Source organism: Triticum dicoccoides, chromosome 3A, assembly GCF_002162155.2.
Source record: "Triticum dicoccoides isolate Atlit2015 ecotype Zavitan chromosome 3A, WEW_v2.0, whole genome shotgun sequence".
Lineage (NCBI taxonomy): Eukaryota > Viridiplantae > Streptophyta > Magnoliopsida > Poales > Poaceae > Triticum > Triticum dicoccoides.
This window is the reverse complement of record NC_041384.1, coordinates 512,866,332-512,884,702: the sequence shown is the minus strand read 5'-3', so window position 1 is coordinate 512,884,702 and position 18,371 is coordinate 512,866,332. Positions and strand designations below refer to the sequence as shown.

Genomic DNA, 18,371 nt, shown 5'->3' with positions numbered 1-18,371 from the left:
AAAGAAATAACTGAACAAGACTGTGAAGAAAACCAGAAAGAACCAGTAGAAGGTTTTAAGTTTTGTCGTCGCTTTTACTTTCTTTAAGTTTAGCTTTGTTATTCTTTCACATCCATGAGTCAGTCGCGATGGCTACCGCCGCTTGTACGCCTACAGGAGGTCGTTAGTTCGATCCCTGTCGCGAGCATTTTTTGTTGCGGTTTTTTAATCTCGCGAAGCGAAACCAGTTAAATGGGCCGGCCCAGGGTGAGCTATGCCCTGTGCGAAGCGGCGACTACTTGCCGCAGTAAGCGGCGAATAGAAAATTCCGTTCGTGCCGGCAGATGGCCCGCCCAGGGTTGTGTGTAGGCCGCGAGTACTGGCACAACACGGCATGTTTAGTTTTTTTTTATAATCCAGTCTAATAGGCTGAATATAGGCCTAAAACAGCCAATAGGTTGAATTCTATGCGGTCCAGCGGGCTAAACGGCCGTCGTGCCGGTTCGTGTAAGAAGGGGGTCATGCTTGTGCATGGGAGGGTAGCACGCATGCCAGCCCGACAAGGCCTATGTACTTGACGTGCCCGGCAAGGCGTGCCGTGCCTGGGTGAGCCATTTGGCCAGGTTTAGCTACAACTAATGGACAACCCGGCCCGGCCCGGAGGCCCGAGCCTGAAAGCTCGGCATCCGGGCCGGGCTCTACTTTTTCGCTCGAAGCTTGCCCGAAATGACCATATATATACTTTTTCTATTTCAAATATAGATACAACAAATTAATATAATATTCTAAATATGATTATTTTAATTAAAAAATGCCACTATTCATGTGCTTCTGGACGGGCTCGGCCTTGTGATTTTTGTCTTCAGGCTTTGCCAAGCCCGGCCCGGCTTATGATCGGGTTTATACAACCCACCGCAGCTACTCCTATTGCAGAGTCTCCACGGACTTGTGAATCAACTTGTGATTGGATGGTGGGTGGACGGTGGTATCCTTAGTCCATCAGGGTTTAAATTCTGGTGCTCGTATTTATCCTGTATTTATTTCAGGTTTTCCGTCAACACGTTTTCAGTGGGAGGAGACCGTCGTTCACTACAAGACGCTTAAGGTCACTTCGTAAAATTTTAAGGCAAGCGCTTGCGTTTGCACTACGTTAAAAAGAAAAATCCTCACGCACTTTGCTCAACCAATAAAAAAAGACAAAAATAGCCCCGTGCACTAAAGATGGCAATTTTACCCATAGGTATGGGTACCCGCGGATACCGTACCCGCATGGGTAGGGTATGGGCATAATTTTATACCCATGGGTAGTATCCATATCCTACTCGTTAACTCATGGGTAGGGTACGGGTATAGCTTTGTGCCCATGGATATATCCATACCCTGTCCTTTTATACTGACACGTTTACCCTACCTGTGAAATGTGTTATGAGATTGTGAACCTATCTTAAAGTTGTCATCAATTGTTAATTTGAATTAAGATAATTGTTATGTACTCATCTATCTATTACTGAGTTGAGATAAATATTTTTTGGTCAAATGTGATATCGATGAATGTGAAATTGTAAATAACTTGTGTATTATTTGATCTACTCATTGGTACCCAATGGGTATGGATACCCGCCGGATATGAGTACGGATAAAGTTTCATATCCGTGGATACGGGTATGGGTAAAATTTTATACCCATTGACTACATGGTATGTGTATGGTATTACTCTACCCGTCCATACCCGCGCACCCGTGTGCCTTGGCCATCGCCTTGGCGCACAACCCACCGCACCAGCCAGGCGCACGGCCAGCACGCACGCTCGCCACTCCCGTCGCGCCGCCTCCTTGCTGGCTCCTCCCCCGCCTTCGCCGCGCGCCGCCACTTACCGTCGCGTCACCTTCTCTGCTTCTCTCCAGCCTCCGACCACCGTAGACCCGTACTCCCGTAGCGCGCTGCCTCGGTCCCTACGTCGCTGCACGCCTGCACACGGCGGAGGAGCTCCCGGGTACTCCGGCAGAATCCAAAAAACGAGCCAAATTGTCGGGTTTTTTTTCTAATTTCGTTCGTCATTTTGGGTTCGAAATTACTTAACCGAGCCAAACACCGAACTACACCAACCGAATCTTCGGTTTCTACCCACCAAACGCCCACGCCTCTTGCTGCTCCACGCCGGACTCGCCACCGGAGGAGGGCCAAACCGAATCCGAATAAAGCCGCCAAGTCAATGCAGTTCGCGATCACCACCGCCGCCGTCTCCGCGAACCCGCATCTGAAGCCTCTGGTCTCCTTCCCGCGGCCGTCGCCCCAGCACCGGGTCCGAGTCCACCCTCCTCGCCACCGCCCGAACACGAGGGCGAGCGCCATGGCCTCCTCGGCGACGCAGGAGCTCACCATCACGCGCCCCGACGACTGGCACCTCCACCTCCGCGACGGCGACGTGATGGCCGCTGTGCTACCCCACAGGTTTGCTCCTTCTGCTAGTGCACTCTTACTGTTCGGTGCAATGCCTCAAAGAGCTTAACAGGCAGGGCCTCTGTGTTTTGTTGTGTGCTCTGTGGCAGCGCGAGGCACTTTCAGAGAGCCATCGTCATGCCCAACCTGAAGCCCCCGGTTACAACAACGTCACGTGCGATCGCGTACAGAGATGAGATCATGAAGGCGCTGCCTCCAGGCAGCAGCTTCGTGCCGCTCATGACGCTCTACCTCACGGACAGCACTAGCCCGGAAGAAATTAAGATTGCAAGTACGGATTCTCCCTACCGAAATTGGTTCTTTAGCTGTGTTTTTTTTTTTGCTGTGTGTACTTCATGATTGCGTCTCCTGGTTATCAAATATCTATATCTGTCTCCCAACTAGCAAAAAACCAAATTTATAGTCAGCCCTATTGTTTGTTAGTTTTGATGTGCATACACACGATGAGTTTGTTACCACATTGTTAGGGCATGTTAGAAGCTAGAATAAGATTTATTAACGTGATTATGGTTATTCCCTTAAAGATTCTGATTCATCTTGTAAATGTTCTGCTCCTCCTTCAGTCATGACTCATAAATTATGAAGTGATGGATCATAATGTTTATTTTGCATGCCATGTTTGTTTTGTTGGTTTGTAGGAAAGAGTGGTGTGGTTTTTGCTGTCAAGTTGTATCCTGCTGGAGCAACTACTAACTCCCAAGATGGCGTAACTGATATTTTGGGGAAATGCTTGCCTGTCCTTGAAGAGATGGTTAAGCAGGAAATGCCTTTACTTGTAAGTAGTTATTGTTCTTCTCCCTACACAGAACCCCAAAGTTTTGGTTCATCTGCCAAGTTGGTCTCTAGCTTTACTTCAGATATTAAATGGGCTTGCCATTTGTTGCCTTGACAGTACCAAAATTATCAAAAAGATGTTCATCAGAGTTAGTAATATTGATACCTGTACGGTCAATGCCAACATATTCACCTTTATGGCTATTTTTCATTTCCTTCAGGTTCATGGAGAAGTCACAGATCCTCATGTCGATACCTTTGACCGTGAGAAGGTCTTCATTGAGAAAATATTAGCACCACTTGTACAAAAACTTCCACAGCTGAAAATCGTTATGGAACATATCACTACGATGGATGCAGTGAACTTCATAGAATCATGCAAAGAAGGTATGCGCTCTTACAATGATCATTAATACTTCTGTTTTTCCCTATACGTGGTTCTTACATTTCTTTTGTGTGTTTTCAGGTCATGTTGCTGCAACAGTGACTCCACAGCATCTCCTTCTAAACAGGAATGCGTTGTTTCAGGGTGGTTTACAGCCTCACAATTATTGCTTGCCAGTGCTGAAGAGAGAAACTCACAGTATGTTCCGGTCACTCTCGTGTCCCTAACCCACATAAGTTTCCAGTCTGCCCTACCATTAGTTATTGTTCTCACTGAAATATTTATGGTAGAAAACATAGGCTTGGATATTCCTTCAGCAGTAAAAGACTAGATCTACAACATTGCTATTCTCGCATTACGTTGTCATATTCCTTTGATGCTTATATTCTTTGCCAGCATTACAATTTCGAATATATGAACATGGCTTTGGACTTCATTGCATTCTTTTATTATCAAAAGTGCACCTTTATTTGTAGGATAACACTAGTGATGTGCTTGGTAGAAAATATGATCAATTTCCCTTTTCTTCTTTCTACAACATCCAATGTGTTTAATTGTCTCTGAATCTTCTACCCCAGGGCAAGCTATTGTTTCTGCTGTAACAAGTGGGAGCAGACAATACTTTCTTGGCACTGACAGTGCTCCCCATGATAAACGGATGAAGGAGTGTTCCTGTGGATGTGCAGGAATATATAGCGCTCCTGTTGCTCTTTCTCTTTATGCGAAGGTATTTGAAGAGGTAATATATTTCTGTCTCTCTCTCTCTCTCTCTCTCATTGGAGTTCAGTATTTTCTTTGGCCTGGATCGTTATCATCTTACTAGAAACTACTGTTATAATTGTCTCAGCTACAAAAAGTCTATCACAATCTTATAGGCAAAGAACTACTCTATCCGACATGAAAATGTTAGGATTTCTTACTAATCTGTTTTTTGGACATATTTTGTCCTGTTTCAGGTCGGTGCTCTTGATAAGCTAGAGGCGTTTACAAGCTTCAATGGGCCAGATTTTTATGGACTCCCAAGGAACACATCAAAGATTGTTCTGAGAAGGAGCCCCTGGAAAGTGCCTGCAACTTATGCGTACGGTTCAGGGGTGATTGTGCCTATGTCCACCGGCAACACTCTGGAATGGCTTCCGTCCGATCAGCCTGAAGAATAAGCAAATTACAGACGATCCATTTGGGGGAGAAACAATAAGTGGAGCCGTTCCATCTCCCCCTTTAAAGTAGAATGAGCCTGACAAACATGGTTTTGGTTGTAAACTTACCCCGTGTGGGATTCCTAAAAGCAACTTTGTAAGAGCAACTTATTCGAAGCAAGAGCGAAAAAGTCTTCGTCTGAATAAAAGAAAAGAGGTTCTTGTTGAGTTATCTGCATTTCAGTGGATTGCACTAAAACCTCATCAGAAGATGAAAGGGTAAGCTGATACTATTTGCGTGCGAGTCTTGTTGAGTCGATTGGCACGGCAGGTGAAGCGGCAGCCACAGCCATGGCGTCAAAGGCGTGCGTAGAGTTGTGTCGGCATAGCTCTACCCAACAGGTTGGTGCTCATATTACGCACAACAATACGAGAAGAAGAATTTAGCCAGTTCCCTGGTATATTGCTCGTCTCTTTCATTCCACCCCGTGTTTAAAAGACGTGTTGTTCGCGCGTAGTTGCAGGTGATAATTCAAGATATTTTAACTCTTCAAACTTACTAACATTCAATTACACGATCCGTTTTCAACTCGCATGTATCGTTGTGGGCACATTGCACACATGACTCTGTTCCTCCCTCCACACAAATATAAGATGTCCTACAGTAACCTTTTTTTTTCTAAATCAAATGTATATAGACACGTTCTAGTTTTAGTGTGCTTGTTCATTCATTTCAATTCAAATATAGACTATATTGACATACCTAAAACATCTTACATTTGTGAACGGATACTCGAGAATCATAGTAAAAAAAAAATCCAATGCAGATAAAACATCCAATGCAGCTGCTGAATTCTCTGCTAACTTTGTCGTCGTCGCCGATCACCACCTCTCGTGCTCTCAACAGCAGCATCCATGCCATCGTCGCCGTCCTCGTCGTCTTGGATGGAAGCGAGGAGCTCTCGCCGCTCGGCGACTCTGAGCATGCCCATCTCCTCCATCTCCCTGACCACTCTTTCAGCGTCGTCCCTCTTCCCGGCCCTCCCCAGCTCCTCCACCACCGCCCTCCTCGTGATATGATCCACCACCGCCCCCGCCCTGGCCATATCCCACATCACCCGCTCGGCCTCCGCGGCCTCCCCGGCCACGGCGAGCGCGCTGACGAACGCGTTGCAGGACGGCTCCGTCGGCATCATCCCTTTGCCCCGCATTTCGTCGAACAGCTCCCGGGCGTTCTTGGTGCGGCCCTGCGCGCTCAGCCCGCGCACCAGGTAGCTGTACGTGAGGCCGTCCGGCTGGCAGCCGTAGACGGGCGCCATCTGGTGGAACACGCGCAGCGCGTCGTTGAGGTGCAGCGACTGCGCGTAGCCCCTGACGAGCACGTTGAGCGCCCGGGTGTCCGGCGGGACGCCCTCCTCCAGCATCTGCCGGAACAGCGCCGAGACGGTGTCCATGTACATGTAGTGCACCATGGAGTCGTTGCCCCCGCGCGACAGCAGCGCCGTGAAGAGCGCGTGGTAGGTGTCGGCGGCGGGGCGCGCGGCCGGGTCGGCGGAGGCGCGCATGAGGGTGTAGACGTGGAACGCCTTGCCGAGCTTGCGGAACTCGCAGTAGAAGTAGAGGGCGGCCCTGAGGAGGGGCCCCGGGGACGGCAGGGACGGGAGGAGGGAGAAGAAGAGGGCGCAGGTGCGGTCGAACTCGTGGTAGAGCTGGGCGGCGCCCAGGCGCTTGACGGCGACGAGGAAGGGCCCCGGGTCGGGCCGGAAGGTGGGCCGGCCGAGGGAGTGGGTGAGCAGCGGGAAGAGGAGGCGGAGGTCGGAGGTGGAGGCGAGGGAGGATGCTAGGACGGCCGGGGTGAGGCGGGAGGGGAGGGAGGCGACGGCGGCGGAGACGGCGTCGGGCGACGGCGACTGGCTGGGCGCGCGGTGGCTGCGGCGGAAGCGGTGCGGGGTGCGGCGGGACGAGGTGGCGAAGGGGAGGCGGTGGGAGAGGGAGGCGCCGGCGGGCGTGCTGCAGAGGATGCGCCGGAGGAGCGTGCTCATCGCGGCGGCGGCGGCGGCGGGGATACTGCAACACCAGTACACTCCACAGAACCCACAAAAGGCCACAGACGGCACAACACAATCCCGCACCCGGTTAGGCAACCGCCACCAAGCACGGCACGCTCACATCACATCACAGAGGCTCAGAGCACAGGCGGCCTGGTCGGCTTGCAGAAAGGATGGCCGCCGCGGTCGCCTTGGCAAGCCCTCTCCGGCGACTCCTCCACTGCCCTTGCCCGCGCCGCGCTATCGCCACGCCACTCCGCTTCTTCGCGCGAGGTAAGCCCTAACCCATTGCCCGGTCGGTCTGATGCTCTGATTGAGCTGTCTGTCTAAGGCTTGGCCGCCGTGCGCAGGGCGGTGTGACCTGGCCCTCGCCGTCTCGGCGGCCGCAGTCGGAGATAAGTGGGGCGTGCACAGGCATGTAATCGAGGAAGTCATGGACATTCTGGATATGGTTATCTCTTTTTCTTCATTCTAGCACATTTGTATTTTCCATTGAACCTCCGTCAGAGTCTAGTTCGACGTGAAACAGTTCTATTGACTGCCCCGTTTACTGAGATTAGATGGTTGATGATAGTGCGGATACTTGGCCTGTCGACGAACTGTGCCTCGATGGAATTTTAGACTTCTTCCCACTATTCATGAGCTTCAGGCTGTGTTCTAATAGGCTGATGCTTCCTCTCTAAGAGAGTATTTTTAGTACATGAAAATTAGGGGAAATGAGATGTGCTTCCTGTTAGCTGTTTCGCTATTGAAGCATGAAGAAAAAGTCAATTAATTGTCCATTTGGTGTGTGAAAACATAACCTTTCAATCATATTGACTGGTGCCTTTGTAGGAAGAGAATAAAATTGCTTCTTCCCAGGTATACCAAGTGGCAGGAGTTCTAGAATTGGTGAATAGATGTACGGATAAGCTGTAGGGAGGAAATACAAAGTTGATCCTGATATCCTATAGTGTCACATGATGCTTAGTAGAACATAACATAACATAACTGCCTTTTTGCATATTAACAATGTACCATGAGGTTACCACATGGCTTTTCAGTAAATTTGTTCCAGTACCGTAGTTAGTCCATTTCCAAGAGAAGGCATATCACCCTGTTTTATATTGAGAAAATTACTGGGGTTACAGTTACATGATCATTAGTTCTTAAGTTCATGAATTTGTACTGACATCAAGCGTATGCAGGCACAAAGGGCTTCCCAACGAAGAGATGTCTTCCACACCAGTTTTCTTACGCCACCTATCATAGCGGAGGCTATGCTAGCAATTGAAAAGTTAGCTGATATCAAAGCAGTAGCTCAGGGGGGCTATCCACAGGTGGAATTCAATACAATCAAAGGAGTTGTTGATAGCTACCATTTTTACGTGAATAATAGCTTATATTAACCTATATACCTTGTTTTTCTCATCTTCATATCCATCTAGGCTGAGCGGTGCCGAATTTCAGTTGGGCATCCAGACTCTATGAGAAGTGACCCAGATGTAGTTGCTGCTTTGAGGTTTTCAAGAATTTATATATTGTAGCCACCACTACCTGTTATGTAAACTGAATTTTAAACCTTTCCCAGCATCTCCGGGAATTTCCGATTGGAACCCTGTTCTCATGGTGATTTTCTCGGTGCTATTCTTGGGGCAGGAATTACAAGGGAGAAAGTTGGAGATATACTTTTACAGGTCCACACTTTCCACAAATACTCATTTCCCTGATGCGGTGTCCAGTTTTTCTTTTTCCATCTTATCACCATTTGAGCTGTCTCTTTGCTTTTCTGTTAGGGGGAAAGAGGTGCTCAGGTCCTTGTTGATCCAGAGCTTGTTGACTATCTGACTTCCACACTAGAAAAGGTAGGTATCTCACAAATTATGTTGCCAATTTTTCGTTTGCGCAAGCTGGATGTGCATACTCCCACTTGTGTGCCTATGTTTATATAATGGAGCAGATCTGAGATATTACATGCTGATGTATTTATTTTTACTCGACATTTTAAGAAATTAGAGCACATTGCGATCTTAATTTTTATGTCCGCTTAGATCGCTGAAAATCTTTGTTCTTTTTATGTTAGCCTTTTATATTTGTGAGTTTTGACCCAAATCTGTCCGCGAAGAATCTCCCCATGAACTTTGACTGTTGTTTATGATTTTTTTGAGTATTATTTTCCTTGTTGGAAGTGCAGATTCTTCTAATTATGGTTTACTGTGAATGATATTTTATTGAACAGGTGGGGAAAGTTGGTGTTTCATGCACCCAGATTCCCTTGCTTGCTATAGAGTATGAGCCACCAAGGTTTGTTTCACATGTCATCATGGATCTTAGTGTATATACTGCATTCTTAAGATCACAACAACTTATGATGTAATACCCTGGAATAAGCTGCTCAGCACTGCCCTGCAGGACCAAATCTTTTAAAACTGTAGAATCATCACTTCGGGTTGATGCTGTGGCCAGTGCAGGATTTAAAATATCACGCACAAAGCTTGGTAGCATGATCAGGTATGAACTTTGAGCTGATAATTTGTTACTTTATGTTCAGTAAGGCTTTTCTTTACCTTAACATGAATAGTTGGACATTCTTATCTTATTTTGGACAGTGCTGTTAGCCTGTTGGTTTTTCTAATTACCGTGCACAATGCAATTCATTGTAAGTTTCTTTTTCTGTTTGGTAAGTTCTGGAGATGTTCGTGTGAATTGGTCACTGGTTTCGAAAAGTGGAGCTACCCTCAAGGCTGGGGATGTTGTTTCTGTCAGTGGGATGGGGAGATTAAAGGTAAAATCAATCACCAGTTATTGTCTTTTTGAATAAATGCTTGATGAGTCTTGAATTCTCTCGAGCAAATTAGGATAAAATTATGATGTTACTGTTGCACCTAGTTTACTCTGATGGAACAATTTTTCTGGTGGTTGAGAGGCATTCCACCAGTGCAGGTTTTTGAGAATATGTTGGGCCTTGCATTGTATTCTGTATGCAGTTAAGTTGGACCGCCCATTCTATATGTTTAGTGTTTGTTGTTGTTTTAATCCTTTCCTTCTTTATTCTGTGAACCATACTCCAAAATGTTAAATGGAAAAATTACAACCTTGGCTGTCCACTTATATTCATAATATATTTGTTGATATATGCTGACAATTACTCCTAGATCTTTGCATTATATGATATGCAGAAATACCCCTTATAGCATGCTATGGAAGATGTATGCATGCTACTAGAGATGTCTAATACATTTTCAAATCTCTGTTATATGCTTGAGTTACTTCAAGTCATTATTTCCTGTAGATTGGGGAAATCGTGACTACGAAGAAAGGCAAATATGTCGTTCAGTTGATTCAATATTTGTAGGCCCGTGACTGATCAATTGTTCTCTGAAGAATACCTGACTCGTGGTATGCATTTTGATACCTACTATTTGAAGAAAATTCTCTTGTTCACGATTCAAATAGTAAAGCTGAAAATTTCGCTCTGCTTAGTACAGTATAATTCTAAGATTCATCAAGTAATTACTTCATTTTGCTTAAATTAGCTGGGTTCAACATTTCTAAAGAAACTCGTGAGTATATTGTTAGGGTGTAATTGTATTGCTAAGTCATCACTGAGGCAGTATAAAAGATCATACTATGATGGAAAAAACAATTTATTTATGATATGTGTGCTTACCCTATTTTGGATTTCACTCTTCTACTCTTTACTGTGCACTTTGCTTTCAGAGTTTGCGAAGTGCTCAGTTGCTTACACAAGCACAAGGGCTGCAGCTGCCTGCGAATATTTACGATGAAACTGATCCATAATATTTAGAAGAGAAAAGGACAAGTGGACAGTACATGTAAAGTATATGTGACAGCTTATCTTTAAAGTCCAGATCAAATTGAGAATGAAATTTAGAAGGTACGCAATTCGCTTATAGTTGCAAGTCCATATGTTTTCAGTATTTATGAAGTAAATGGTAGGAGTATCATATACGCAAAGATGGGTAGCTGCACATAGGCTTGGAAAATCTGCTTTCTTTCATCATAGTTCTTCATGTGGCAGCTACCACTGATGTAGTCTTTTTGGTATTTTGTAGGATCGAAGTCCCTCTGTGAACTCCAACTCGTGTGAGGACTCAATCTGCTTTAGGGCAAAAAGGCGAACAAAAAGTATATCTTTTTTTTTCGAAACGAAGGCAAAAGATTTGCCTCATCCATTAAATAAGAGGAGAATAGAGTTTAGAGTTTTTACAAGCGCCCTTGCAACACGGCATGGCAATTACTCTCGTACAACAAAACACCCTAGTTTCTTAGCACCTGCCGTAACCCATAATTTTGCCTCAAGCACGATATTTTGGAGCAGGATAGGCGGCGGCGCGCTCTTGTTACGAAACACCCGCGCGTTTCTCTCGTTCCAAATAGTCCAGGAGACGAGCATGGTGAGGGAGGCCATCGCTCGTCTATTGGGGTTTCGCATGTCGGTCCTTTTATCCCACCATTGCATGAGGGAATCCTCAAGGTGCCAATTGGAGGTGTCCATGTGCACAAGACCAAACTTGTCAATGACCGATCGCCAGAGCCTAATGGAGAAGCGGCACTTGACGAAGAGGTGGATGCCCGATTCTTGCTCACGTTTGCAAAGAGGGCAAAGCCCACAGTTATCCCAACCATGCCGCACCAACCGGTCGGCGGTCCAGTTCCGGTCTTGCAAGGTCAACCAGGCGAAGAATTTGACCTTAGGGGGCCCCAAGCTCTCCAAACCATGTGGTGAATGGGCGAGTGCGTCAGGCCAAGGAATTGCGCCTTATAAGTTGTGGACGCCGAGTACTGCCCATCATCAGCATGTTTCCAAACAATGTCGTCCTCAACGTGATCGTCAAGATGGAAGTCATGCACAAGTGCCCAAAGCGAGAAAAGTTCCTGGATGTGTGCGGCGGAGACAATAGTGGCATGCTTGATGTGGGTCATCCAAGCGTTCCCTGCAGGGCCTGGCGAAGCGTCGATCTCTTCCTTTTTGAGGCTTGAAAAATAAGAGGGGCAATATCCTTGGGCTTGCGGCCAAGCAACCACGGGGAGTCCCAGAATGGTGTTTTTGCACCATTGCCAACGATGATTGTGGCGGAGGCATAGAAGAAATCCATATCTTCGTCGGTGCACGGGTTGCCCAAGCCAACCCAAAGCTTGGTAGGCTCCTTCCATTCGTACCATGGCCACCTTAGTCGCAAGGCCCGAGCAAACTTGTCGGTGTTGAGGATGCCCAGGCCTCCATAGATCGTAGGCCTGCAGACCATGTCCCAATTGACCTTACATTTTGCGCCGGTCGTCTTGTCCGACCCTGACCAGAGGAAGGCCCTCTCAATCTTGTTGATATTATGAAGTGTGCCATGTGGCACGATGAGAGATGTGATGGAGAAGACCGCTTGAGAGGTGATGACCGATCTGACAAGGGTAGTGCGCCCAATAGTTGTGATGCTTTGTCCCTCCCAAGTTACTAATTTTTCGGCCGCCTTGTCTTCAAGATACTGGAAGTCGACCTTCCGAAGTTGTCGTACTGAGAGCGGGAGGCCCAAATATTTGATTGGGAAAGCGGCGCGGGTCGCCGGAATGCTACTCAGAATATGCTCCAGAGGAAGGTGGCTGCATCGAATGGGCACAACCGAGCTCTTGCGGAAGTTGGTGCAGAGTCCCGTCACCTCGCCGAAACCCCTTAGGATGACTGAGAGGTTATCAATGTCCTGCTTGATTGGGGCCATGAAGATGGCCGCGTCGTCCGCATAGAGGGAGGTTCTCATCATGACGCCGCGGCCGCGGATCCTATGGATGATGCCCTTGTGAGTTGCGATGTCGAGGATATGTTGAAGGGGGTCAATTGCAAGGACGAACAGTAGAGGTGAAATTGGGTCCCCTTGACGAAACCCGCGGCCGTGCTTGATCGGGGGGCCCGGAAGCCCATTGAGGAGAACGCGCGAAGAGGAAGATGAGAGTAGAGCGGCGATCCAATTCCGGAATTTGCAAGGAAACCCCTTGGGTTGTAATAAGTCGAGGATGTATTCCCATTTGACCGAGTCGAAAGCTTTTCTAATGTCAAGCTTGAAGAGGAGGGCTGAAGTCTTGCGCTTGTGCAACTATCTCGCAAAATTGCGCACATACATGAAGTTGTCATGGATACTCCTCTTCTTTATGAAAGCATTTTGGGCATTGGAGACGAGAACGTCCATGTGAGGGGCAAGCCGCAGGGAAAGAATCTTGGCGATAATCTTGGCCATGGCATGGACAAGACTAATAGGCCTATAGTCAGAGACTCCCTCCGCCCCCTCCTTCTTGGGCAAAAGCACCACATTGGCCGAGTTGAGCCATTGCAAGTGGGATGTGTGGAGCGAGTCAAAGCTCTGGATGACCCGCATGAGATCATGCTTAATAATTTCCCAACAACGTTTGAAGAAGATGCCCGTGAAGCCATCCGGCCCGGGAGCCTTGTCCCCCGGCATTGCTTTTATGGCCGCCAAAACCTCATCCTCAGTGATGGGATCACCGAGATCATCCAAGTCATGCGACTGGATATTAAGCTCATCCCAATTAAGGTCAACGCAGCTCGTGCTTGCTCTGCCCATGACCTCGGCAAAGTGGTTATGGATGATGTCCTCTTTTTGCTTATGGTCGGTGACCCAGCCTTGTGCGTTTTTTATCCTATGGATGTGATTTTTCCTTCTCCTAGCGTTGATGCGGCGGTGGAAAAATTTTGTGTTAGCATCCCCATCCTTCAGGTTCGCAATCCTAGCGCATTGGCTCTTTCTTGCCCTCTCTAGAACCGCAAGACTAATCACGCGCCTCTTAAGCCTAGAGCGTAGGTCAAGCTCCTCCGGGGATAGCAGTCGCTCCTCTTGCGTAATGTCCAGGCGGAGGATGATGATGTTGGCTGCATGGAGCTGCACCTTGGCCTTGGAGAAGATACGCTTGCTCCACTGAGCAAGGCGGAGCGCCGTTTTTTTGAGCTTATGGTGGAGGACCTGGTACGGTTCAGAATGACTCACCCTCTCCGCCCAAGCATCAAGAACGACCTCGTGAAATCCGGGCAAAGATACCCAGAAATTCTCAAATCTGAATGTACGCGGGCGCCTAGGGCCCTTGTCATCGGCGAGCAACAGAGGGCAATGGTCAGAGAGGGAAGACGACAGGGCATGTAACAAGTGATTGTTGTGAGTGGTGTCCCACCCGGCATTGCAGAAGAAGGAATCAAGCTTGCACAATGTGGGTTGGCGCGTTCGTTGCTCCAAGTGAAGCGTCTGTTCTGGAGGTGGATTTCCTTGAGTTCACAGGAATGAAGCGTCGACCGGAAGCGGTTAATTCTGCTCGTGTTGACGTTCCTCTTGTTCTTATCCCTGGCTCGGTAAATTTGGTTAAAGTCCCCGGCAACCAACCAAGCCACATCCGTAGGTGGTTTGTGGTTGAGCAACTCCGCAAAAAAAGCATCTTTGCACGAGGAATCAGTGGGGCCATAGACCGAAGTGAGCTTGAAGCAGGAGCCAGAAGCACGTATACAGAACGTGGCAGAAATACAGTATGCAGAGGTGACAAAGTCGGAAGCATCAAGTAGATTCTCATCCCATAGCAATAGGATACCGCCCCTAGTTCCGTTCGCCGGACGCTGGGCAAAGCCACCCAGTCTGTTTCCCCCAAGTGACGCAACGATGAATTTGTCGACAACACTCAACTTAGTCTCCTGAAGACAGACAAGCTGGCAGGAGGAGTCGGCAAGCGTTGCTTTAACAGTAGCTCTTCGGTCTGGGCAATTAAGCCCCCGCACGTTCCAGCTAATTGTGTTTATCGGTTGTACTGTCATTGGAAAGTAAGGTGGCCCTGAGGTTTGGATGAAGCCCATGATGGGGGCGCACACATGCATGAACAAGATGGAAGCATGGACTAGCACAAGGCCAAATGGACGAAACCACGTACATAGTTGCACTAACATGAGCTATTGCCCTTGAACTGGTACAAACCACGTACGGAGTTGTAGTTCTTCCACAAACAGAGCTATTGCCCTTGAACTGGAACAGACCCTTACAAAACAACAGATGTTGCACTAACATGAGGAACAACGCACCCAGCAGCAGCTACTACAAGATCTAAACCTCAGGCGTTCACATCCAGCGAGCCCGCGGAAACATCTGCTCCCACAGTGTCGAGGACCCCTGCTCCACCATGCTCGATCAGAGCATCTTCCACTGCTGTAACAGCCCCATTGTCTAGCTCAAAGAACTCTCTCATGGCCACAATTACATCAGGAAGAAGCTGCTCTTTGAACTTTACAGCGAAGGCATCCAGGGTGGCAGTGGTGACGTCCTGCCCGTTCTTGATGATGCCCGGGCTGCGGCCAATAAACTGCTCAGCCGCCTGTGCCGCCGACGTCGTTGCTGCGAGGACAACAGGGCGCCTGATCCTCTGCAGGAAGAGGCCACCCACCTTGGAGATCTTCACGCCAGCGAGAGTTTTCCGGCGGGTTGTCGGCTTCCTGGGTGGTGTTGAAGCAGGGGAAGGAGGGAGATCCGGAGCACACATCAACAACGCAGGCTGGCGAGCACAGAACAACGGCTCCGGGAGAGCCACCCCCAGGCTTGGCACAAGTAGTTCAGCAAGCCCCGCCGGCAACACATCATCATCTGCACGTTTACGAGCCCGTGGAGAGGTCGGGGTTCGCTGCAGGGGGCCACTGCTGAGGAGGGGTGGTGTAGGAGATGCCTCAAAGCCGGGAGGGCGTACTGGCGAGACGTGGAGGAGGGGGCTCAACATGGAGACCGGCGAGCAAAGCTCAATGAGTGCTGGACTCCTCTCTTGAATGGCCTCTGTAGCAGCCCTAGCCTCGTCACGCTTGGAGGGGGTGGTGAGCGGAGCACGGACGTGGGAGAGAGGGGCGGCGAAGCCGGAGGAGTGCGGGCGTCCCTTGAGTCCCGCCTGGCACTGCCAGGGCGCGCGTGCCTAGACGGGCTGCGACCACGAGCCTCCACAGGAGCAGCCAGAGCCGTGGCCGGAGGGGCTCGACCCATCTCCAGGGCGCTAGCCTCGGGGTCGCAGTCGGCGCCGGAGCCCAAGAGGATAGGGGCGCCGGCGATGCAGCACGCCTACGGCCGTCGCGGTTGCCGCGGTGGTCAACCCTGCTTCCCTTATCTTGGCCATGCCGCTGATCGTCGCGAGGCGCACGGGAAAGGCTCCTGTGGGGACGTGCACCGCTGTATATCTTTTGGAAACAATGGAAATGTGTTTCTTCTATCCATACTAAAGAGCGATTCGCAAACAACATCCTCAGCAATTTTCTGTCATCAGGAATCATGTGACGTGACTACGATATGATAGGAAACCTTTGCACTTGGGTAGATTGATAACTATGGGTCGTAACTTCAACACCCTTTTTTTAGAGACTTCGCGCAGGGTTATATTCGTTGTACCGATTCTTCCGTTCCAACTTCCAAGTTGCAAAACTACCTTATTCTTTTTAGAACACCAAGTTGCAAAATTATCGCAAGACCCAGTGTTGAAAGTCACGAAGCCTCTTACCGTCGCATAAATTTTGTTATCACAAGGTTCCTTCTCGAAAACACTGGAGTGGCTCATTTTCTGGGGTACAAAAACCAGGAGTCGTTGAATCATCCCAGGCACCTACCAATGCTCATGGCATCTCGTCCGTTGACCAATAAACCACAAAATATCTTAGGAAGACTTGCACTTTTGTAAGCCATGGCAGCAGACCTGAACCTGACTGCTAAAGCTCATCTCAAATGCTTATCTGTTTTCGCCATCACGCTAATTGGATGGTTCCAGGCAGCACTGTAGGCAAGTCTCCGGTCTCCGGTTCCACCGGAGTGCAATAACTTGCCCCTCCTACGCATCCTTTCACGGAGATATCTTCCATAATCTGATCCAGTTGGGATACCACTAGTCTATGCAGAAAGCAGTAGAGTATCACATGCACGCTCTTTAAAGGAGTGCTGTAGCTGTGTCCCAACCTTGTGGACCTTAATTGAAGTAACTTGACAGCCTGTGACAAGGAGTTGCTTGATTCAAGCCCACCAATTAATTGGCCGGGGAACTACAGCTACAGCTACCTCCCTTTGCTGAAGGTGATGCCAAAAGGCTGCTCACTCACATGCTCCTATCCCATCGCCATAGACCTGACCTGGCCACCTGGGAGCAAATTCCGTTTCAGAACCGAGCTAAGTTTGAGACCAGATGGATGGGTTTATTTATCATTGTGGTTGTGGTTGCTTGATTGATTCATTTGGTGTGAAAGAGAGAGGGGGCATTTGGCATGGTGACTTACTTTAAAGTGGGCCGCGGTGAAATGAAACGCTGGTGGTAGTGGGCCGAATGAGTGGGACAGGTAAGGGCGAGCCACCCTTTTCCACAGCAAAATCATCCCAAGTTTGGACCCTTGCACGACAAGTTTTACCACTGGCACTTTTTGAGCCGGCGAGGTGCTGTTCTTTTCGGCAGGTAGATTAGATCACGTATTCATCTCGCTCTGGAGAGTCAAGTCCAAGTAGTACCTATCTTAGCTTTTCTCTTGTTTTCTGCCGCCCAACAACCTGTTGAAAAACAGACGCTCCTTCCTTGAGGAAAAACACCCGTTCTGAATGTGCCATTTGTAGGACAAGATTGGTCGGACGACAGAATCGACTTGACCCCGGCTTCTCCAAAATATGTGCGTAAAGCTTCCTTGGATTCTACGCTCGCCATACTTTAAAAACACACCAGACCAACGCCTCCCTTTTGCTTCTGCTAAAAAGCCAATTGTGCGCATGCGTTGCATCTTTCCCGACTGAAATTCCCATGGAGACTTGACCAGTTCGAGTGATTCTAGCCTATTTTGCCCAGCCAATGGCCTAGCCGGAAGGAAGGGCGTGCCGTCTAATGATGGAGCAAGATGAAATATTCACACACACACACACACACACAAAGAAATATTCATGGCCAAGTAGTCTTGTCGTGGTTAGGCTGTCGATGTGAATAGTAGACTTCATTCGCTGCATCCATCTAACTGGGACGTTGCACCGCACGCTGCATATCATATTTTTACGTGGCGAGGTCAGTAGGTCACGTTAGATCCGCTTTGCACAGGGCCCGTGAATTCGTAGACCCAAAATAAGAGTCAGCTTTTTCACCACCACCAGTCGATGACCTCAAGGCGCGGCTGGCCGGCGGTCGGTCTCTTCCTGGCACGTTTCGGCCTCCCATTCGCGCGGTTGAGAACCCGTCGCTGCCGCCACGGGACTTGCGGAAACGGACACGCTTGGAATCAATGGCGCGCCAACGACCGCCAGACTGCAGTTTTGTCGCTGCCTGCGTCCGTTAACCTGTGGACCTGAAGTATGCAGGGATGGTTCCAGTAGTAACTCGACAAGACTCAGGTTAAGGAGTAGGGAGGAAAAGGGGGCTGAAAGCAACTCGCGATGCTAGTATAGTGTAGTACAGTACGTACAAGAGCTAATTTCGTTGGAGAAAAGATACATCAATGCTTGAAATTGGAAAAGTTCAGAAAGGAAAAGGCTGGAAATTGGAAGCACCTCGGCACTGTAATAGGCGCGCCCTGCTTCAGTTGGAAGATCTCGACCACGATCGTGCCGGAACCGGATCCTG

General features: G+C 48.7%; 3 protein-coding genes across 5 annotated transcripts; 2 read left to right on the top strand and 1 right to left on the bottom strand.

Annotated features, from left to right (window-relative positions):
• The first annotated feature begins 1,725 nt into the window (after positions 1-1,725).
• Positions 1,726-4,969, top strand: LOC119268863 (dihydroorotase, mitochondrial-like). The gene is made up of 7 exons (XM_037550574.1): positions 1,726-2,430; positions 2,529-2,710; positions 3,078-3,214; positions 3,435-3,600; positions 3,680-3,796; positions 4,177-4,337; positions 4,555-4,969. The coding sequence occupies exons 1-7, from the start codon at positions 2,192-2,194 to the stop codon at positions 4,756-4,758; spliced, it is 1,206 nt and encodes a 401-aa protein (XP_037406471.1). The 5' UTR covers positions 1,726-2,191; the 3' UTR covers positions 4,759-4,969.
• A 423-nt stretch (positions 4,970-5,392) lies between these two features.
• LOC119268861 (pentatricopeptide repeat-containing protein At2g27800, mitochondrial-like) lies at positions 5,393-6,883 on the bottom strand. The gene has a single exon (XM_037550570.1). It carries the CDS (start codon positions 6,777-6,779, stop codon positions 5,598-5,600), a length of 1,182 nt encoding a protein of 393 aa, XP_037406467.1. The 5' UTR covers positions 6,780-6,883; the 3' UTR covers positions 5,393-5,597.
• On the top strand, positions 6,760-10,997 carry LOC119268862 (putative RNA-binding protein YlmH). Of its 3 annotated transcripts, none has more exons than XM_037550572.1 (13): positions 6,760-7,058; positions 7,136-7,236; positions 7,973-8,104; positions 8,213-8,286; positions 8,356-8,461; positions 8,561-8,629; positions 9,004-9,068; positions 9,177-9,275; positions 9,450-9,549; positions 9,708-9,750; positions 10,057-10,163; positions 10,485-10,662; positions 10,841-10,997. In XM_037550572.1, exons 1-11 carry the CDS (start codon positions 6,959-6,961, stop codon positions 10,125-10,127), a joined length of 960 nt encoding a protein of 319 aa, XP_037406469.1. In that variant the 5' UTR covers positions 6,760-6,958; the 3' UTR covers positions 10,128-10,163; positions 10,485-10,662; positions 10,841-10,997. The 3 variants fall into 3 exon arrangements, with proteins under 3 accessions (XP_037406469.1, XP_037406468.1, XP_037406470.1); XM_037550571.1 differs by having other exon boundaries at positions 9,691-9,750; XM_037550573.1 differs by lacking the exon at positions 9,708-9,750 and having other exon boundaries at positions 6,766-7,058.
• Positions 10,998-18,371: the final 7,374 nt, after the last annotated feature.